Here is a 14,421-nt window from a genome sequence, read left to right as displayed (position 1 = left end):
CCCTGCACAAGCAGCGGAACAAGTTTGGGAACTAGTGGTCTAAAGCATCCTGTCAGGGTTCCCTCCCCACTATGAACTCTAGGACACAAATGTGGGGGCCCACATGAAAGACCCCCTTAGCTTATTTCTACCAGCTTAGGTTAAAACTTCCCCAAGGCATAAATTCTTTGCCCTTGGACGGTACGCTGCCACCACCAAGTGATTTAACAAAGAATCATGGAAAGGACCACTTGGAGTTTCTATTCCCCCAAAATATCCCCCCAAACCCTTACATCCCCTTTCCTGGGGAGGCTTGAGAATACTATTCTAACCAGTTGGTTACAAAGTGATCACAGACCCAAACCCCTGGGTCTTAGGACAATAGAGAAATCAGTCAGGTTCTTAAAAGATGGATTTTATTTTATTTTTAAAAAAAGGTAAAAATCACCTCTGTAAAATCAGGTTGGAAAATAACTTTAGAGGGTAACAAAAAATTCAAAAACACAGCAGAACTTCCTCTAGGGTTAGTTTCAAAGTTACAGAAAACAGGAATAAACCTCCCTCCAGCAAAGGAAAAATTCAGAAGCAGAACAAAAGATAATCTAACATGCCTTGCCAGGCTTTTACTGACAATTTTTGTAATATGAGAGACTTTTAGGATGGTTTATAGGAGAAGAAGTTTTCTGACCTGATGCTTCTCTGCTTCCCAAGAGAACACACACAACAAAGCCTCTCCCCTCCTCCCCCTCCACAAGATTTGAAGGTATCTCCCCCCCCCCCCCCCCCCCCCCCCCCGCATTTGTCCTTTTGGTCAGGTGCCAACCAGGTTATTTGAGCTTCTTAACCCCTTACAGGTAAGGAGGAATTCTAGGCTACCCTTTGCTCTATGGTTATGACACATCCTCAATGGGCATTTCATTGAATACCCTTAGAGCTTTACCAGTTAATTTCACAATCAGGGTAGGAACTCTCTTGGCATCTGGGATTTCATGCACTGCACACAGCCTTTCAAAGGTGGTCAGATATTCAGCAATATCATCTTTCTCATTGTATACAGGACATAAATGGTCCCAATTGTGGATTTTTGGAGCATTGGGAATCGGTGGGTTCTGGTTCTGCTTCTCTAGCAGGTCCAATTGGTATTTTTGCTTTCTTTCTTTCTCCTTTATCTCTAGTTCCAATATTCTCCGGTGCTCTCTCTCTTTTTCTGTAACCTGCAATCTAAAAAGCTCCAACTTCACAATACCTTCACTGCTTTCACTCATTTTCCTACTCTTCTGTCCCTATTTTCCTTTTCCGAATAAGCAAACAGAAAATAACAAACCGGTAGCCTAGGGGTTTGCTTCTCCCCCCTTTACAGTCCCATAAACCTTTGAAAAGCATCTCTTTCAAAGTTCGTTGACTTTGCTTCTACAGACAGGATGACCTCATGCTGTTCTTCCCTTCCTGTCGTCTTCCCATCCCCCTGCTGATGTCGATGTAAATTGGGCTTCCATTGTTTTTTGTCACATCTTGTTTAATTTCTTTGGAGAAAAGTAGATAGCAGTGATGTTTCCTCCTGCCTCGGAGGGAAACTGTTTCTCCCTGTTTGGTCACAGGCTTTAAAGCATAATATCGTTAAATGTATATAATTTCCTCATCTAGTATTAATAAATACATTTCACAATGACATTAATCACCAGTGTGTCATTAAAAAGACCTCTCTATACACTTTGTATACAATATTACTGTATTATAAAAAAACAGTTGATTCAATTATTTAATGCCTTAAGGTTCAGCCTCCCTTGTCTTGAGTGACCAGTAAACCTTTGAAGTGGATTCTTCTGAGGGTTATCGCTGTAAGGAAAGCTTATTTAAGCTGTGAGGAAGGCAATATAGAGTCTGGTGGTGATGGAAGCTCCATGCTCGCTCTTCCCCCATTGGCGTTTGCTAAAATGCAAATTTTCTGTTTCTGCAATCTCCCGCCTTGTTTGCTGACTCTGTTTGTTGCTTATATGTAAAGTGAAGTAAACCCATATTCCTTTGTCTAAGACAGACTGTGCTTATGCATTGTTTGCCAAACACATTTTAAGAATATGATTCTAGCACATATTCATAACTTTTTGTACACATCCGGTGCATACATCATACAAGAATATTAATGATCAGTGAATGATTAGTTTTCCAATGATACCCCTTACATGTCACCTTTGCAGGTTATGACAACGGTGTGTGAGGCGTAGTCAGTATGTCAGGCCCGATCAACTGCTGCCAGAGTAGAGCACCACAAATTGGTCTCTATGTCAAAATCATGATGGGATTAATTTGGACGAAGAGTTTACCGATCTGTAGCCAAAACCCTTCATATTACAGAGTATCAAGCCGCCATATTGCTTGATTCTTCTCCCTAAAAAAAATATGCCAGGAGCTTAAGCAGCTTATTCATGAGGATACAAATATGGCCTGACATTGGGTATGGACAGTCTAGGATGTGGGTGAAACTGTGGTCAGCGCTAGTACCGTGGGGTGGATGCCTGTAAGTATGCTTGGCTTCAAACATCTGAGTTCCATGAGTTGGTTAAGAAAGAGCTCAGGGACCTGTTTTGTACCCGAGAGAACTCTTTTGGTCACCAGTTGGCCTTTTTGCATGATTGGTCATGAACATCCTCTATTACAATTTTATACATAAAAGAGATTTTTAAAAGTAGTTAAGTGCTAATTTCCATTCAGAGTCAATGGAAGTTGGGCACCTAACTGCCATTTGTGTCTTTAAATCTCCCACCTCCCCCCAGAATCCTTTTGTATTAGTTCAACTGACATTTTTTATAAACAATGTCTCTGAATAAACTTCATAATCTATTTTTTCCAACATTTTAATAAAGCTTCAGCCTTTTAAGTTTTCCTTTTCCTTTCATTAACTTTAAAGAAATCCCTTGACCTGCAATATAGATATCTACAAAATATCTAAGTTATTTACATACTACTTCAGTTATCATTCAACTCAAGACATTCTCCCCCTACATGCTGTTTGTGTCTCTTTCTGCCTAAGCTTTTTTGAATGCTACTGATCTGTTCTTTATATTTGCTTGAATGCTTAGCCATCAGACCAAATTTAATTGCTATGTGAGACCATTTAAAATTTTTATATTTCTTTAACTCCTGTTTATTATTTTGACGTCTGTAATGAGGTCATGGTTTAAAGTGTTTGTCAGTGCAAACTATGAATAGTTTTATAACAGACTTATTATTAATAATTTACTGTACAAACACAGATCAAAAAGACTGTTCCTGCCCCAAGGAGCTTACAGTCTTAGTATAAGACAAGAGACAACAGATGGGGAAGTACAAGGAAACAATGAGATAGTGTTTGTTAGCATGATAGGCACTGGTCTCTGAATACTAGCAACTTAGTATTCTGTTGCCTACAAAAGAAACTTAACAAAGGAGATATTTTGAGGAGGGATTTGAAGATGGATAAGCCAATGATTTTGTGGATTTTCACAGAGAATACTTCAGCCAAAGTGCATGGGGCAGCATTGGAGAATGCATAAAGATGCTTGTTTGAAAATGGAACTTGGGCAGTAGAGGCTGGCATCAGAAGGGGGAGCCAGTGGAGGAAGTCAAAGAGAAAGTTGATATGGTCTAAACCAGGGATCTCAAACTCAAATCACCATCCGGGCCACAGGAGGACTAGTACATTGGCCCAAGGGCCGCATCACTGAAACCTTTTCATACAAAGATACAAAAGCCCACCCCCCCGCAGTTCTGCCCCCAGCCGTGCCCCCACTCCACCCCTTCCATGAGGACCTGCCCCTTCCTCGCCCCCATTCAAACCTATTCCCCAAATCCCCACCCTGGTCCACCACCTCCCCTGAGCGCACTGCATCCCCGCTCCTTCCTCCTGGAAAGTCCTAAGCGCTGCCAAACAGTTGTTTGGCAGCGGGAAGCACTGGGAGGTAGGCGGAGGAGTGGGGACGCGGTGCGCTGGGGAGAAGGACAGGGGGTGAGGGGAGCTTGGCTGCCGGTGGAGTTGGCGCCTAAGGTGGGCCACAGGAGACCCTTGGTCAAAATGATGGCTGTACCTGGTTTGCAGTAGCCAAACTGCTTTTAAACAGTGTGTAACGGAATCAGTTGTGAAATGATTCAGAATGGGTTGGGAGTGGATGGGACCCTTAATATATGTCATGCAAATGTATTAGGGAAACAATTTGCCTTTTTTTGAACTTTACTAAGTAGAGTTTTGTCTTTTCCAGGCCCAGATTGCCTTTCTTCAAGGGGAAAGGAAGGGACAAGAAAATCTGAAGAAGGATCTAGTGCGGAGAATCAAAATGCTGGAATATGCTCTTAAACAGGAAAGGTACATCACTTTTAAGATACTAGAGAATTTTGTGTAAAAAGTCTCTTATAAAACTTTAAAAAACAAATATCATTGTGGCTCATCAGATGAAAAAATATTTTGAATCTTGAATAGGTAATTATGAACATAAGAATTGTTATACTGAATAAGTCCATCTTATCCGGAATCCTGTCATCAGCAGTGGTCACTATTCAGATGCTTAAGAAAAAGGTTTTAAAAGAACCCCTGCATTAGACAGTTACAGGATAACATCTCTCAGGGCAAATTTCTTTCTAACTCCCAGAAGTTAGATATTGTTTTATATCCTGAAGCACAGATTTTTTTTTCTCTTCCAAAGCTCTTGTGTTTGTTAATAACAAGAATTTTTATTTAGTTTATCCACATAAATATCTATATTTTTAAATCTTGATAACTCTTTACCTCAACAATAATCTGTGGAACTTCTTGTCCCAGGCTAATTATGCACGGGGTGAAAAGGTACATACTTACATCAGTTTTGAGTTTTGCCACTTTTTGATTTTCATTTAATGTTCCTTGTATTATATGAGAAGGTAAATAAAAGTTCACAATCTACCTTTTCTATACCATTCATTGTTGTGTATGCTTTTCTCATGTCTTCTTTCAAAGGTAAACAGTCTTTCGATACTATCTTCATGTGAGTTTTTCCATGCCCCTAATTATCATGTCTTCTCTGCTCTCCCCCCTTAATTTTGTTTGCTAATTTTTGAGATAAGGTGATAAGAACTGAACCTAGAATTCCAGGTTAGGATGTACCTGTGATCTGTAAAATGGAGTAATAATATTTTGGAGATAAGAGTATTTGTTTCCTTGGTGACTTATTGAGTCTGGTATTAATTGTAATAATAAATAATATCTGTATACTATCTGGCCACTAAAAAATCCTAATCATTTTCAATAAAAAAGAATTAAACAGCTATAAATGTACAATCTTTAAAACAGTTTAAATCAGTATAAAACCATAAGTAAAATCATAAATGCAGTTGAGTTCATGTCACTAGACAAATGACTTTTGGCTAAACTGCATGGGGATAGGAAGAATTTGTAATTACCTTGAAAGTGTATTAACACTGAGTGTCAATGTGGACACTGAAAAATTCAGAAAAAGGCCCAAAGAAAGAATATTGCTATGCAGTAATTTTAGCATGCTGTTATGGGTTAGTCCTATTCTGACTTCTTTCATTGTTGTCTAATTCATCAAGAAAGCAAAGGTGTGACCCAGGGGAAGGGACTTAGTGAGGTATCTTTTGATGAGATTCTTCCAGAAATTTAAACCAGTGCAAGCAGAGTGTGTTGATCTGTTTGCATTATGCTTCACGACAAAGGATGTTGGGGACATGCCTTTCCCAGATCAATTCTTTTGAAACAATAAAAATTACTCACTGACATAGTGTGTGTCAAAAGGAGGTACTAGAAACATTGATGATTAGATAGAAACGAGTCAGCAGAACCTAGTTGAGTGGGTTTTTTTTTTTTTCAGGAGTTGACAGAAAATTTGAATTAAGTGGCTAAGCTGTTAACAGTATGAAATCTCATTAAAACCAGCTATTGTAGTAGAAGACTGAAGGGTAGGAAATGCTATACGAATCATAATTTAAAAAGGTGCTGGAGGTGATATTGGTCATTTAAAGATAGAGGGTGAGATCTTCTTCAGGTCTGGGAAACGTACTCAGTGTCACCGCTAAATACAAGGAGGAACAGATTGTTTAGCATAAGTAGTTAACAAATTTCAAGGAACCATTCAAAGTGAACTGGCCAGTTAACACCTCTCCAGTCATGGGTGGGAAAAGGAGAGGGGAAAAAAGGCTGAGGGTAGGGGAGGGCGAGTTAGTGGCATTCTGAGGCAGGTTAATGTCAGAATACCATCCTTGCCACTGTGGATGTTACCTCCTATACACCAACATCCCGCACAATGACTGCATCGCTGCCTGCCTCAAATATCTAAAAGACGATAGATAGACAACATTCAGATACCCACCCTAAACACATAACCAAACTCATCCATTTCATCCTCACTATAACAGTTTTACATTCAACAACAAACACTTTGTCCAAACCATGGAAATAGCCATGGGTATTAGGATGCCTCCCCAATATGCCAATCTCTTCATGGGCCATTTTGAGTAAGAATTTCTGGACAAATACACTGCAAAACCAATGGTATACCTAAAATACATTGATGATATTTTCATTCTCTAGACAAATGATCTAAACTCGCACATAGGTTTTCACCACAACTACAACAACCTCCAGCCATCCATTAAACTCTCTCTAGAACACTCCCACACTAGCATCAACTTCTTGGACACCACGATCAGTTTCAGCAATGGAACCCTACAGACAGCTACATACAAGAAACCCATGGATCACCACATCTACTTTCACAGACCCAGTTTCTTCTAGCATTTGCAATGCTTGCCGTTGAATGGCTCAGCAGCTTCATCAGCACAATGAAGGGCCCTACGGCCATCATGAAATCTAGTCAGTTGACACTCATTGACAATATGTGCCACTGACTGATAGAGACACAGTGAGAAAGTGGGTCATTACGCAGTCCCCATGTGTAGAGGCTGGCTGCGCATATTCCTTGGACTCTGTTGAACAGGTTCTGAACTGGGCAAAGATGATGTGGCAGGTCAAATCCAGACAGTCGAATAATCGGATCAGTGACAAGGGAGCCATTCCAAATGTCTTTAGTTGACCGCTCTTCGTGCCATAGGGTTGCTGCTGACAGATTCCGATCTGGCAGTTGAAACCGCAATGGATGCTTCAATGTAAGTCATGCTCTGGAGTGACTGAAAATGTCCACGTCAAATGGGAGACCTGAACTGGTAAAAAGCTTTTCCACCAGTCTGGCTGTAGACTTTCCGCAACGAATGTGTAGAAGGGCTATGTTGCTCAGAACTGGTAGCAGTGAGATAGGAGTGGGGCTCAGGGTGCCTGTGATGATATGCATGGTCAAGTTCAATTCAACGTCAACCAATTTGGGGTGAGGCGAACAATACCACACAAGGCCACAGTATTCCTCTGAGGCACAGCACAGTACCAGAGCCAACGTGCCAAGTGTCTGTGCACCCAGTGTTGAACCAGTTAATTTGCTTATTGCTAGTCCTGATTTTGACAGCAGTCTTTTTTTTAGATGGTTGTGGAAAGTCAGAGTGGTACAGTGTAACACCAAGGTAGACTGGTTTTGTTTTGTGTGTCAGTGATTTTCCACTGAGGAAGATGTCAAACTCACATTTAGTGCTGGCATTATGAAGGTGGAAGACGATCAAAACTGTCTTAGTCACATTTGGTTGGAGGTACCAACTGCTACAGTAGGCTGTCATCTTGGCCAGGTCAGCATTCAAGATGTTTTCCAATTCAGTGAAAGAGTACAACTGGGTACCGTAGCAGATGCAATCTGCTTAGATAAACTTGTGTAACTGAGTCAATGGTAGGTCATTTGTACAAATTGAATAGGGTGGGCACAAGCATGGAACCTTGGGGCAAGCTATTGGATTGTCTTCTCCATACACTTGTTCTACCTCCCAAAAATGCCTGTCACGAAGAAGTTCAACAGTGTTCACCACCCATGCTCCAAGAGCTCTTGATAGTTCTACCCGAAGATCAGTGTGCCATACTGTATCGTGGGCCGCTGTCAGGTCCAAGAAAACAGCTCCTGTCTTCGAGTTCTGTTGAAACCAGTTTTCTGTATATGTAGTGAGGGCTAGGACTTGGTCGCATGTCCTTTGACCCTTCCAGAAGCCAGTAACCATCCCAACAAACCTGTTATCTACATCCAGGCACTCAAATATCACAGAATATACTCCAAGGAGAAAGTCTGGGATATAAACCATAACACACTTAAACCCACTTTCATCAAACAAAGATGCTCCGCCAGAGAAGTAGATCACATCAAACCACCCAAATATCCCAAGAGAACCTGCTTCAATATGGAAAGAAGACTCTATCCAACAACATACCCCTAGTTATCACCTTTTGCCCCATACTGGAAGCCATATGTGGTATCATTAACCGATTACAACCCTTACTTGGTTGGGATCACATCCTGAAAGGAACTTTTCCTGAGCTGATCTTCTGACCGTCAGACAACCCCCTCAGCCTGTCCAAGTTCATCATCAGAAGCAAGCTCCCCATGGACCAGGACACACCAACTCAGAGGCACCAGACCCTGTCGGAACAACAGATGCAAAACCTGTAGATGTATCTGCATTGCTACAATGATCAACACTCCCCCTCATCCCCCAAACACACCTTTCAAGATCCATGGGTTCTACACACATCTATCACAACATATGGCGTACCTCACTCAGTGCACTAAATGCCCCAATAACAACTATATGGTTGAAACCGGACAATCACTATATTCTCAAATGAATTCACATAGAAAAATGATAAAGGACAAAAACAACATATCACCTGTGGGTGAACACTCTCCACAAAGTGATCACTCTATCTGACAGAGGTCCTCATCCTCAAAGAAAATCTGCATAACACCTTTAAAAGACAAGCCTGGGAGTTTAAATTCATAACTTTGCTAGACACTAAAAATCATGGCCTGAATAAAGATACTGGATTTGTGACTTATTACAACAACCTATAACCCACTTCCCCCCCCCCACCCCACCCCAGCTTTTTTCCCTCTCCTTTTCCCCTTTGACTGGAGAGGTGTTAACTGGCCACTTCACCTTGAATGGTCCCTTGAGATGTGTTAACTACTTGTGCTAAACGATCTGATCCTTGAATTTAGCTTTGACGCTCTGAGTACATTTCCCAGATTTGAAGAAATCTTGTGTGAGCTCAAAAGCTTATCTCTCTCACCAACAGAAGTTGGTCTAATAGAAGAGATTACCTCACCCATTTTGTCTCTCTAGGGTTATGTCTACACTAGAGACGTTAAAGCATATAACTGTACCGTTGCAGCTGCGCCATTGTAAGATATCCCATGTAGCTGTTCTATGCCGATGGGAGAGCTCTCTCCCGTTGACATAATTAAATCACCCCCAACGAGCAGCAGTAGCTATGTCGGTAGGAGAGCATCTCCTGCCAACATAGTGCTGTCCACACCAGTGCTTCTGTCAGTCAGGGGTGTGTTTTTTCACATCCCTGAGTGATATAAGTTTTACCAACAAAAGTGCTAGTGTTAACATAGCCTCAGAAATGTACTAGGGGCATTTCATCCCTTATGCTTTAGGGCATAAGATGACCACTAATAGGTTAGGAAAAAACACCACTTGGCAGAGTATTTCGTGTTTATCCCTTAATGAGTAGTCTTGCACCTTTCTCTGAAGTGTGTGATATTAGCCATTGTCAGTCAGGATATCAAACTATATGGTCAATTAGTCTGATCTGGTATGACAGTTCCTTTCTTCCTCTGTTTTTAACCATTTTTAAAGCAAATTCAATGTTTCTGAATGGCTTATGCTGACAGGTATTTATATCAATCTGTGTTCTAAAACAACAATCTTCACTTGCTAGTTGTTCAAGAAACAATCTCATATTTGTTCTGGGAGAGTTTCTAAGCAGAAATTTTGTTTGGTACTTAGAGGCAGTGCAGCATACTGAGCACAAGAAGCCCTGCTGTGTTTCACAACAGTATTTTCCTAAATCAGCTCACAACCTGGGTTAACCAACATTCAGTGAAGAGTTTGTGTTGATTGTTCCCACTGAGCATCTGGGAGTCACAAAAAGGACAATCTGCAGGAGAGGAGCAGAACTTTTTCTCCTGGCCAATTGTGATGAGGGCACAGGAAAGCAAGATTGGGGAGAGGAGGAGAAAAAAAGACCAGGTAATTAAGAGATAAAGGGAAGATTACTTCGATCCTGCCCTGCCCTCCAAATTTACAAAATCTTTATCAAGCAAATAACCATTCCTGTTAGTCATGAGCCAGTGTGTAAAATGCTGATCCGTAGTAGGGCCCATTGGCAGCATGTCATGACAAGTGGGAGTGGCACTTGTTTCTCAACAATATGCTGCCTTGAATTAAGCCTCTGTATACTGAGTATTCAGGCACTGAAAATTATTAACTTAATTTCTGATCAATGTCACTATTCTATAATTAATGACTCTTGCATGATTTTATAGTGATTACTTATAGTGGAGTGTAAAAATTTTCCACTATGGAGCAGAGTGTTTTTGGTTCTATTCCCTAGCAAAGAGATTTGGTCAACTTTAATAATAACGAATTCTATCAAGGATTCTTTAATACATTATATGTAAAAGACGTTTAAAATGAAGAGGGTTGATCAATAATTAATTTGAACACTCTCCTACATTTGCTGTTTCAAAAGCAATTCTGCTGTAGTTTTGCTACCATCCAGCAGATTGCAGTGTAAGACTTTTGTTCACTCTTCAATGTTATTTTATTATTTTTTTGGTAGTAATGTTGCTCAGTTACCAGTTACTTGTTTAAATTGTTATCCCTGGATTTTCAGGAGCTAGCTAAAAACATACTAATCTATTTAAAGCATATGTCCAACAACTAATAATCCGTCTGTTACTCATTTCCCTTTCCAGAGTATTTTAACCAAACAACAGAACTCTTAGTCCACTTTTTTAGAAATACTTTTATGTTATTTTTTTAAAATGGTGTGTCTGGTCAGAGTAAGACTGGCGCCTTCTCCCCTGGCCAGGATATCTCCCAATGCTGTTCCTGGCAGTCTGTCTTGTTTATGTCTATTGGTCTGGCGACTCCTCTTAATACTTCTACGGATGTTTGGCAGGCCCTCTCAGCACAGCTGGATTGGATGCTTCAGGTCTACACACTGAAATATTTCCAAGAAATAGTGGCATTTCTTGATTAGAAATCAAACTGGTTTCTTTCTATGAATTGGTCTGTGAGCAATGAAAGTCTTCGATCCTAGGGCATTTAAATTGAGAGTTTAAAAGTTAAAATTTTAACTAAGTTTCTTGTTCTCAGTTATTGAGATGTTGGGGCAGCCATATTGAATAGCAAATATGGATTACTTGCACAGCAGATTTGCAGTTCATGAAGAAGAAAAGAATGAAGCAGAGCAATGAATAAGCTAATGAAGTGAGAAAGCAAAAGCAGTTGTAGTGATCTTTCTTATCTTAGGTTTCAGAGTAGCAGCCGTGTTAGTCTGTATCCGCAAAAAGAAAAGGAGTACTTGTGGCACCTTAGAGACTAACAAATGTATTTGAGCATAAGCTTTCATGAGCTACAGCTCACTTCATCGAAAGCTTATGCTCAAATAAATGTGTTAGTCTCTAAAGTGCCACAAGTACTTCTTTTCTTTTTCCTTATCTTAGTAACTAAGCAGGTCTATTTAGTAACATAGCTTTGCAGTCTAAAAATATCTTCCTTCCAAATGACTTTCAAAGCTGGTTGCAGTTGGAAAACAACTTTGATAACGTGATGTCTGTTCAAGCCAATTATTTTCATATCATTTTACTTTTCAGTCTCTGCATACTGCTGTTCATACAAATTATTCTTTTCAGAAATTAATATAGATGTTAATAGTTCAATGATTTACATCTCATCTAAACCATCATTTTCATGTGAAGATAATGTACATCTTTAAGTTCAATTTCTTATCCTCCAAACTTTAGGGTTTCTTTTGACCAATTGTCATGATGATCATATAGGAAACCAAAATTTCTCTATTTATCTGCTGCACAAACATAAGTATAGTTAGCTGCAATGTATAATTCTCCAGGTATGTTAATATAGCTGACCTCTAATCTGGAGCAGGCAGTTTTAGTGTTAAAAATGTAGTTCAGTTGGAGCTAGTCAGAGCTGGACTACAAGGTGTAATTTTGAGGGAATTTAGTGAACAAATAATGGGAGGAAGTATTAAAATCCATGGGTGTAGAAGGAGTGCTGGGAAAAGTAAAAGACTAAAGTGCAACAAACTTTCGTCCCTCTGAAAATGGAAAATGCAGAGAAAACCAAGTGATCATGGTCGATCAATAAGTATCTACTCAAACTTCTGGGATTGAAAAGAAACTCCACTGGGATTGAAGAAGAGGAGAGGAAACAAAACTAGATAGAATGAGTTTAACACTCAAGGAAAAAGGTGAGAGCCATGAAGAAAATGAATGAATTACCTTGATGTGAAAGGAATCAGAAGGGTTTTTAAAAGTATATTGGGGTGGGAGGAAGAACCTGCCCAACTAAGTAGGTCCATTAATAAATGAAGATGTGAAAGTGAGAACAGGCGTTCACATGGCACTGTTTCAGCTGGCGTTGCAAGCTATTTACGTGCCAGATGCGCTAAAGATTCATATGTCTCTTCATGCTTCATCCACCATTCCAGAGGACATGTGTCCAGGCTGATGACAGGTTCTTCTCGATAACAATCCAAAGCAGTGCGGACTGACGCATGTTCATTTTCAGCATCTGAGTCGGGTGCCACCAGCAGAAGGTTGATTTTCTTTTTTGGTGGTTCGGGTTCCATAGTTTCTGCATTGGAGTGTTGCTCTTTGAAGACTTCTGAAAGCATGCTCCACACTTCATCCCTCTCAGATTTTGGAAGGCACTTCAGATTCTTAAACCTTGGGTCGAGTGCTGTAGCTATTTTTAGAAATCTCACATTGGTACTGTGATGGGTTGGATCACAGAAACCCCCTTGGGACTGTCCACTGATGTGCTGAGACCACCTCTGAGCCCGTTTTCCCTGGCAGCTTAGGACTTCAGAACCCTGCCTGGTTGTGCCAGACACACTTGCCTGCTACAAACACAGACCCAGGTCTGAACCCTGTCCCTTAAAAGCTGCAGGCTAAACTGAAGACATCTTGAGAGGTGTTCCTGTCTCCAGCACTCAGATGCCCAGCTCCCAATCCCAAATAAATCCATTTTACCCTATATAAAGCTTATACAGGGTAAACTCATAAGTTGTTCGCCCTGTATAACACTGATAGAGAGATATGCACAGCTGTTTGCCCCCCGCCCCCCAGGTATTAATACATACTCTGGGTTAACTAAGTAAAAAGTGATATAAAAAAATATAAACAGTAGGATTTAAGTGGTTCCAAGTAATAACAAACAGAACAAAGTGAATTACCAAGCAAAATAAAAACAAAACATGCAAGTCTGTGCCTAATACAGTAAGAAAGTGATTACAGATGAAATCTCACCCTCAAAGATGTTCCAATAAGCTTCTTTTACAGACTAGCCTCCTTCTAGTCTGGGTCCAGCAATCACTCACACCCCTGTGGTTACTGTTCTTTGTTCCAGTTTCTTTCAGGTATCCTTTGGGGGTGCAGAGGCTATCTCTTAAGCCAGCTGAAGACCAATGGAGGGGTTTCCCAGGGGCTTAAATAGACTTTCTCTTGTGGGTGGAGACCCCTTCCTCTCTCCTATGCAGAATCCAGCTGCAAGATGGAGTTTTGGAGTCACATGGGCAAGTCACATGTCCATGCATGACTCTGTTCCTTACAAGCCAGGCCGCGTTCGCAGGAAAGCTCAGATGTGGATTGGCGTCTCAAAGATCATTGTTGGCTTAAGTGTTTCTTAATTGGGCACTTACTGAGAGTAGTCTTTTCTCAGTAAGCTGACCAGCTGCTTCACTGAGGCTACTTAAAATTAAACAAATACATAGCCAATATTCATAACTTCAAATACAAAAATGATACTTGCATACAAATAGGATGAATATATCCAGTAGATCATAACCTTTGCAGAGATATATTACATGGCATATCTAGCATAAAACATATTCCAGTTATGTCATATATACATTCATAAGCATATTTCCATAAAGCATTATGGGGTGGAACGTCACAGGTACCTTCTTTGTATTTTGTCAAATCTTCAGTGAAAGTGTTCTTAAAATGAACGTGTACTGAGTCATCATACGAGACTACTATAACATGAAATATATGGCAGAATGTGGGTAAAACAGAGCAAGAGACATACAATTCTCCCTCAAGAAGTTCAGTTACAAATTTAATTAACACATTATTTTTTTAACGAGCATCATCAACATGGAAGCATGTCCTCTGGAATGGCAGCTGAAGCATGAAGGGGCATACGAATGTTTAGCATATCTAACACGTAAATACCTTGTAATGCTGGCTACAAAAGTGCCATGCGAACACCTGTTCTCACTTTCTGGTGACATTG

General features: G+C 40.4%; 1 protein-coding gene across 1 annotated transcript in view; it reads left to right on the top strand.

Moving 5' to 3' along the window:
* STRN (striatin) overlaps window positions 1–14,421 on the top strand; it is a 110,227-nt gene that overhangs the window by 31,948 nt on the left and 63,858 nt on the right. The window contains exon 2 of the mRNA XM_077813534.1: window positions 4,212–4,315. Coding sequence (XP_077669660.1) covers window positions 4,212–4,315 — 104 coding nt within the window. The remainder of the gene's footprint in view (window positions 1–4,211; window positions 4,316–14,421) is intronic.

This window comes from Eretmochelys imbricata, chromosome 3 (genome assembly GCF_965152235.1).
Source record: "Eretmochelys imbricata isolate rEreImb1 chromosome 3, rEreImb1.hap1, whole genome shotgun sequence".
NCBI lineage: Eukaryota > Metazoa > Chordata > Testudines > Cheloniidae > Eretmochelys > Eretmochelys imbricata.
The sequence above is the reverse complement of the archived record's forward strand: the minus strand, read 5'-3'. Positions and strand labels throughout refer to the sequence as shown.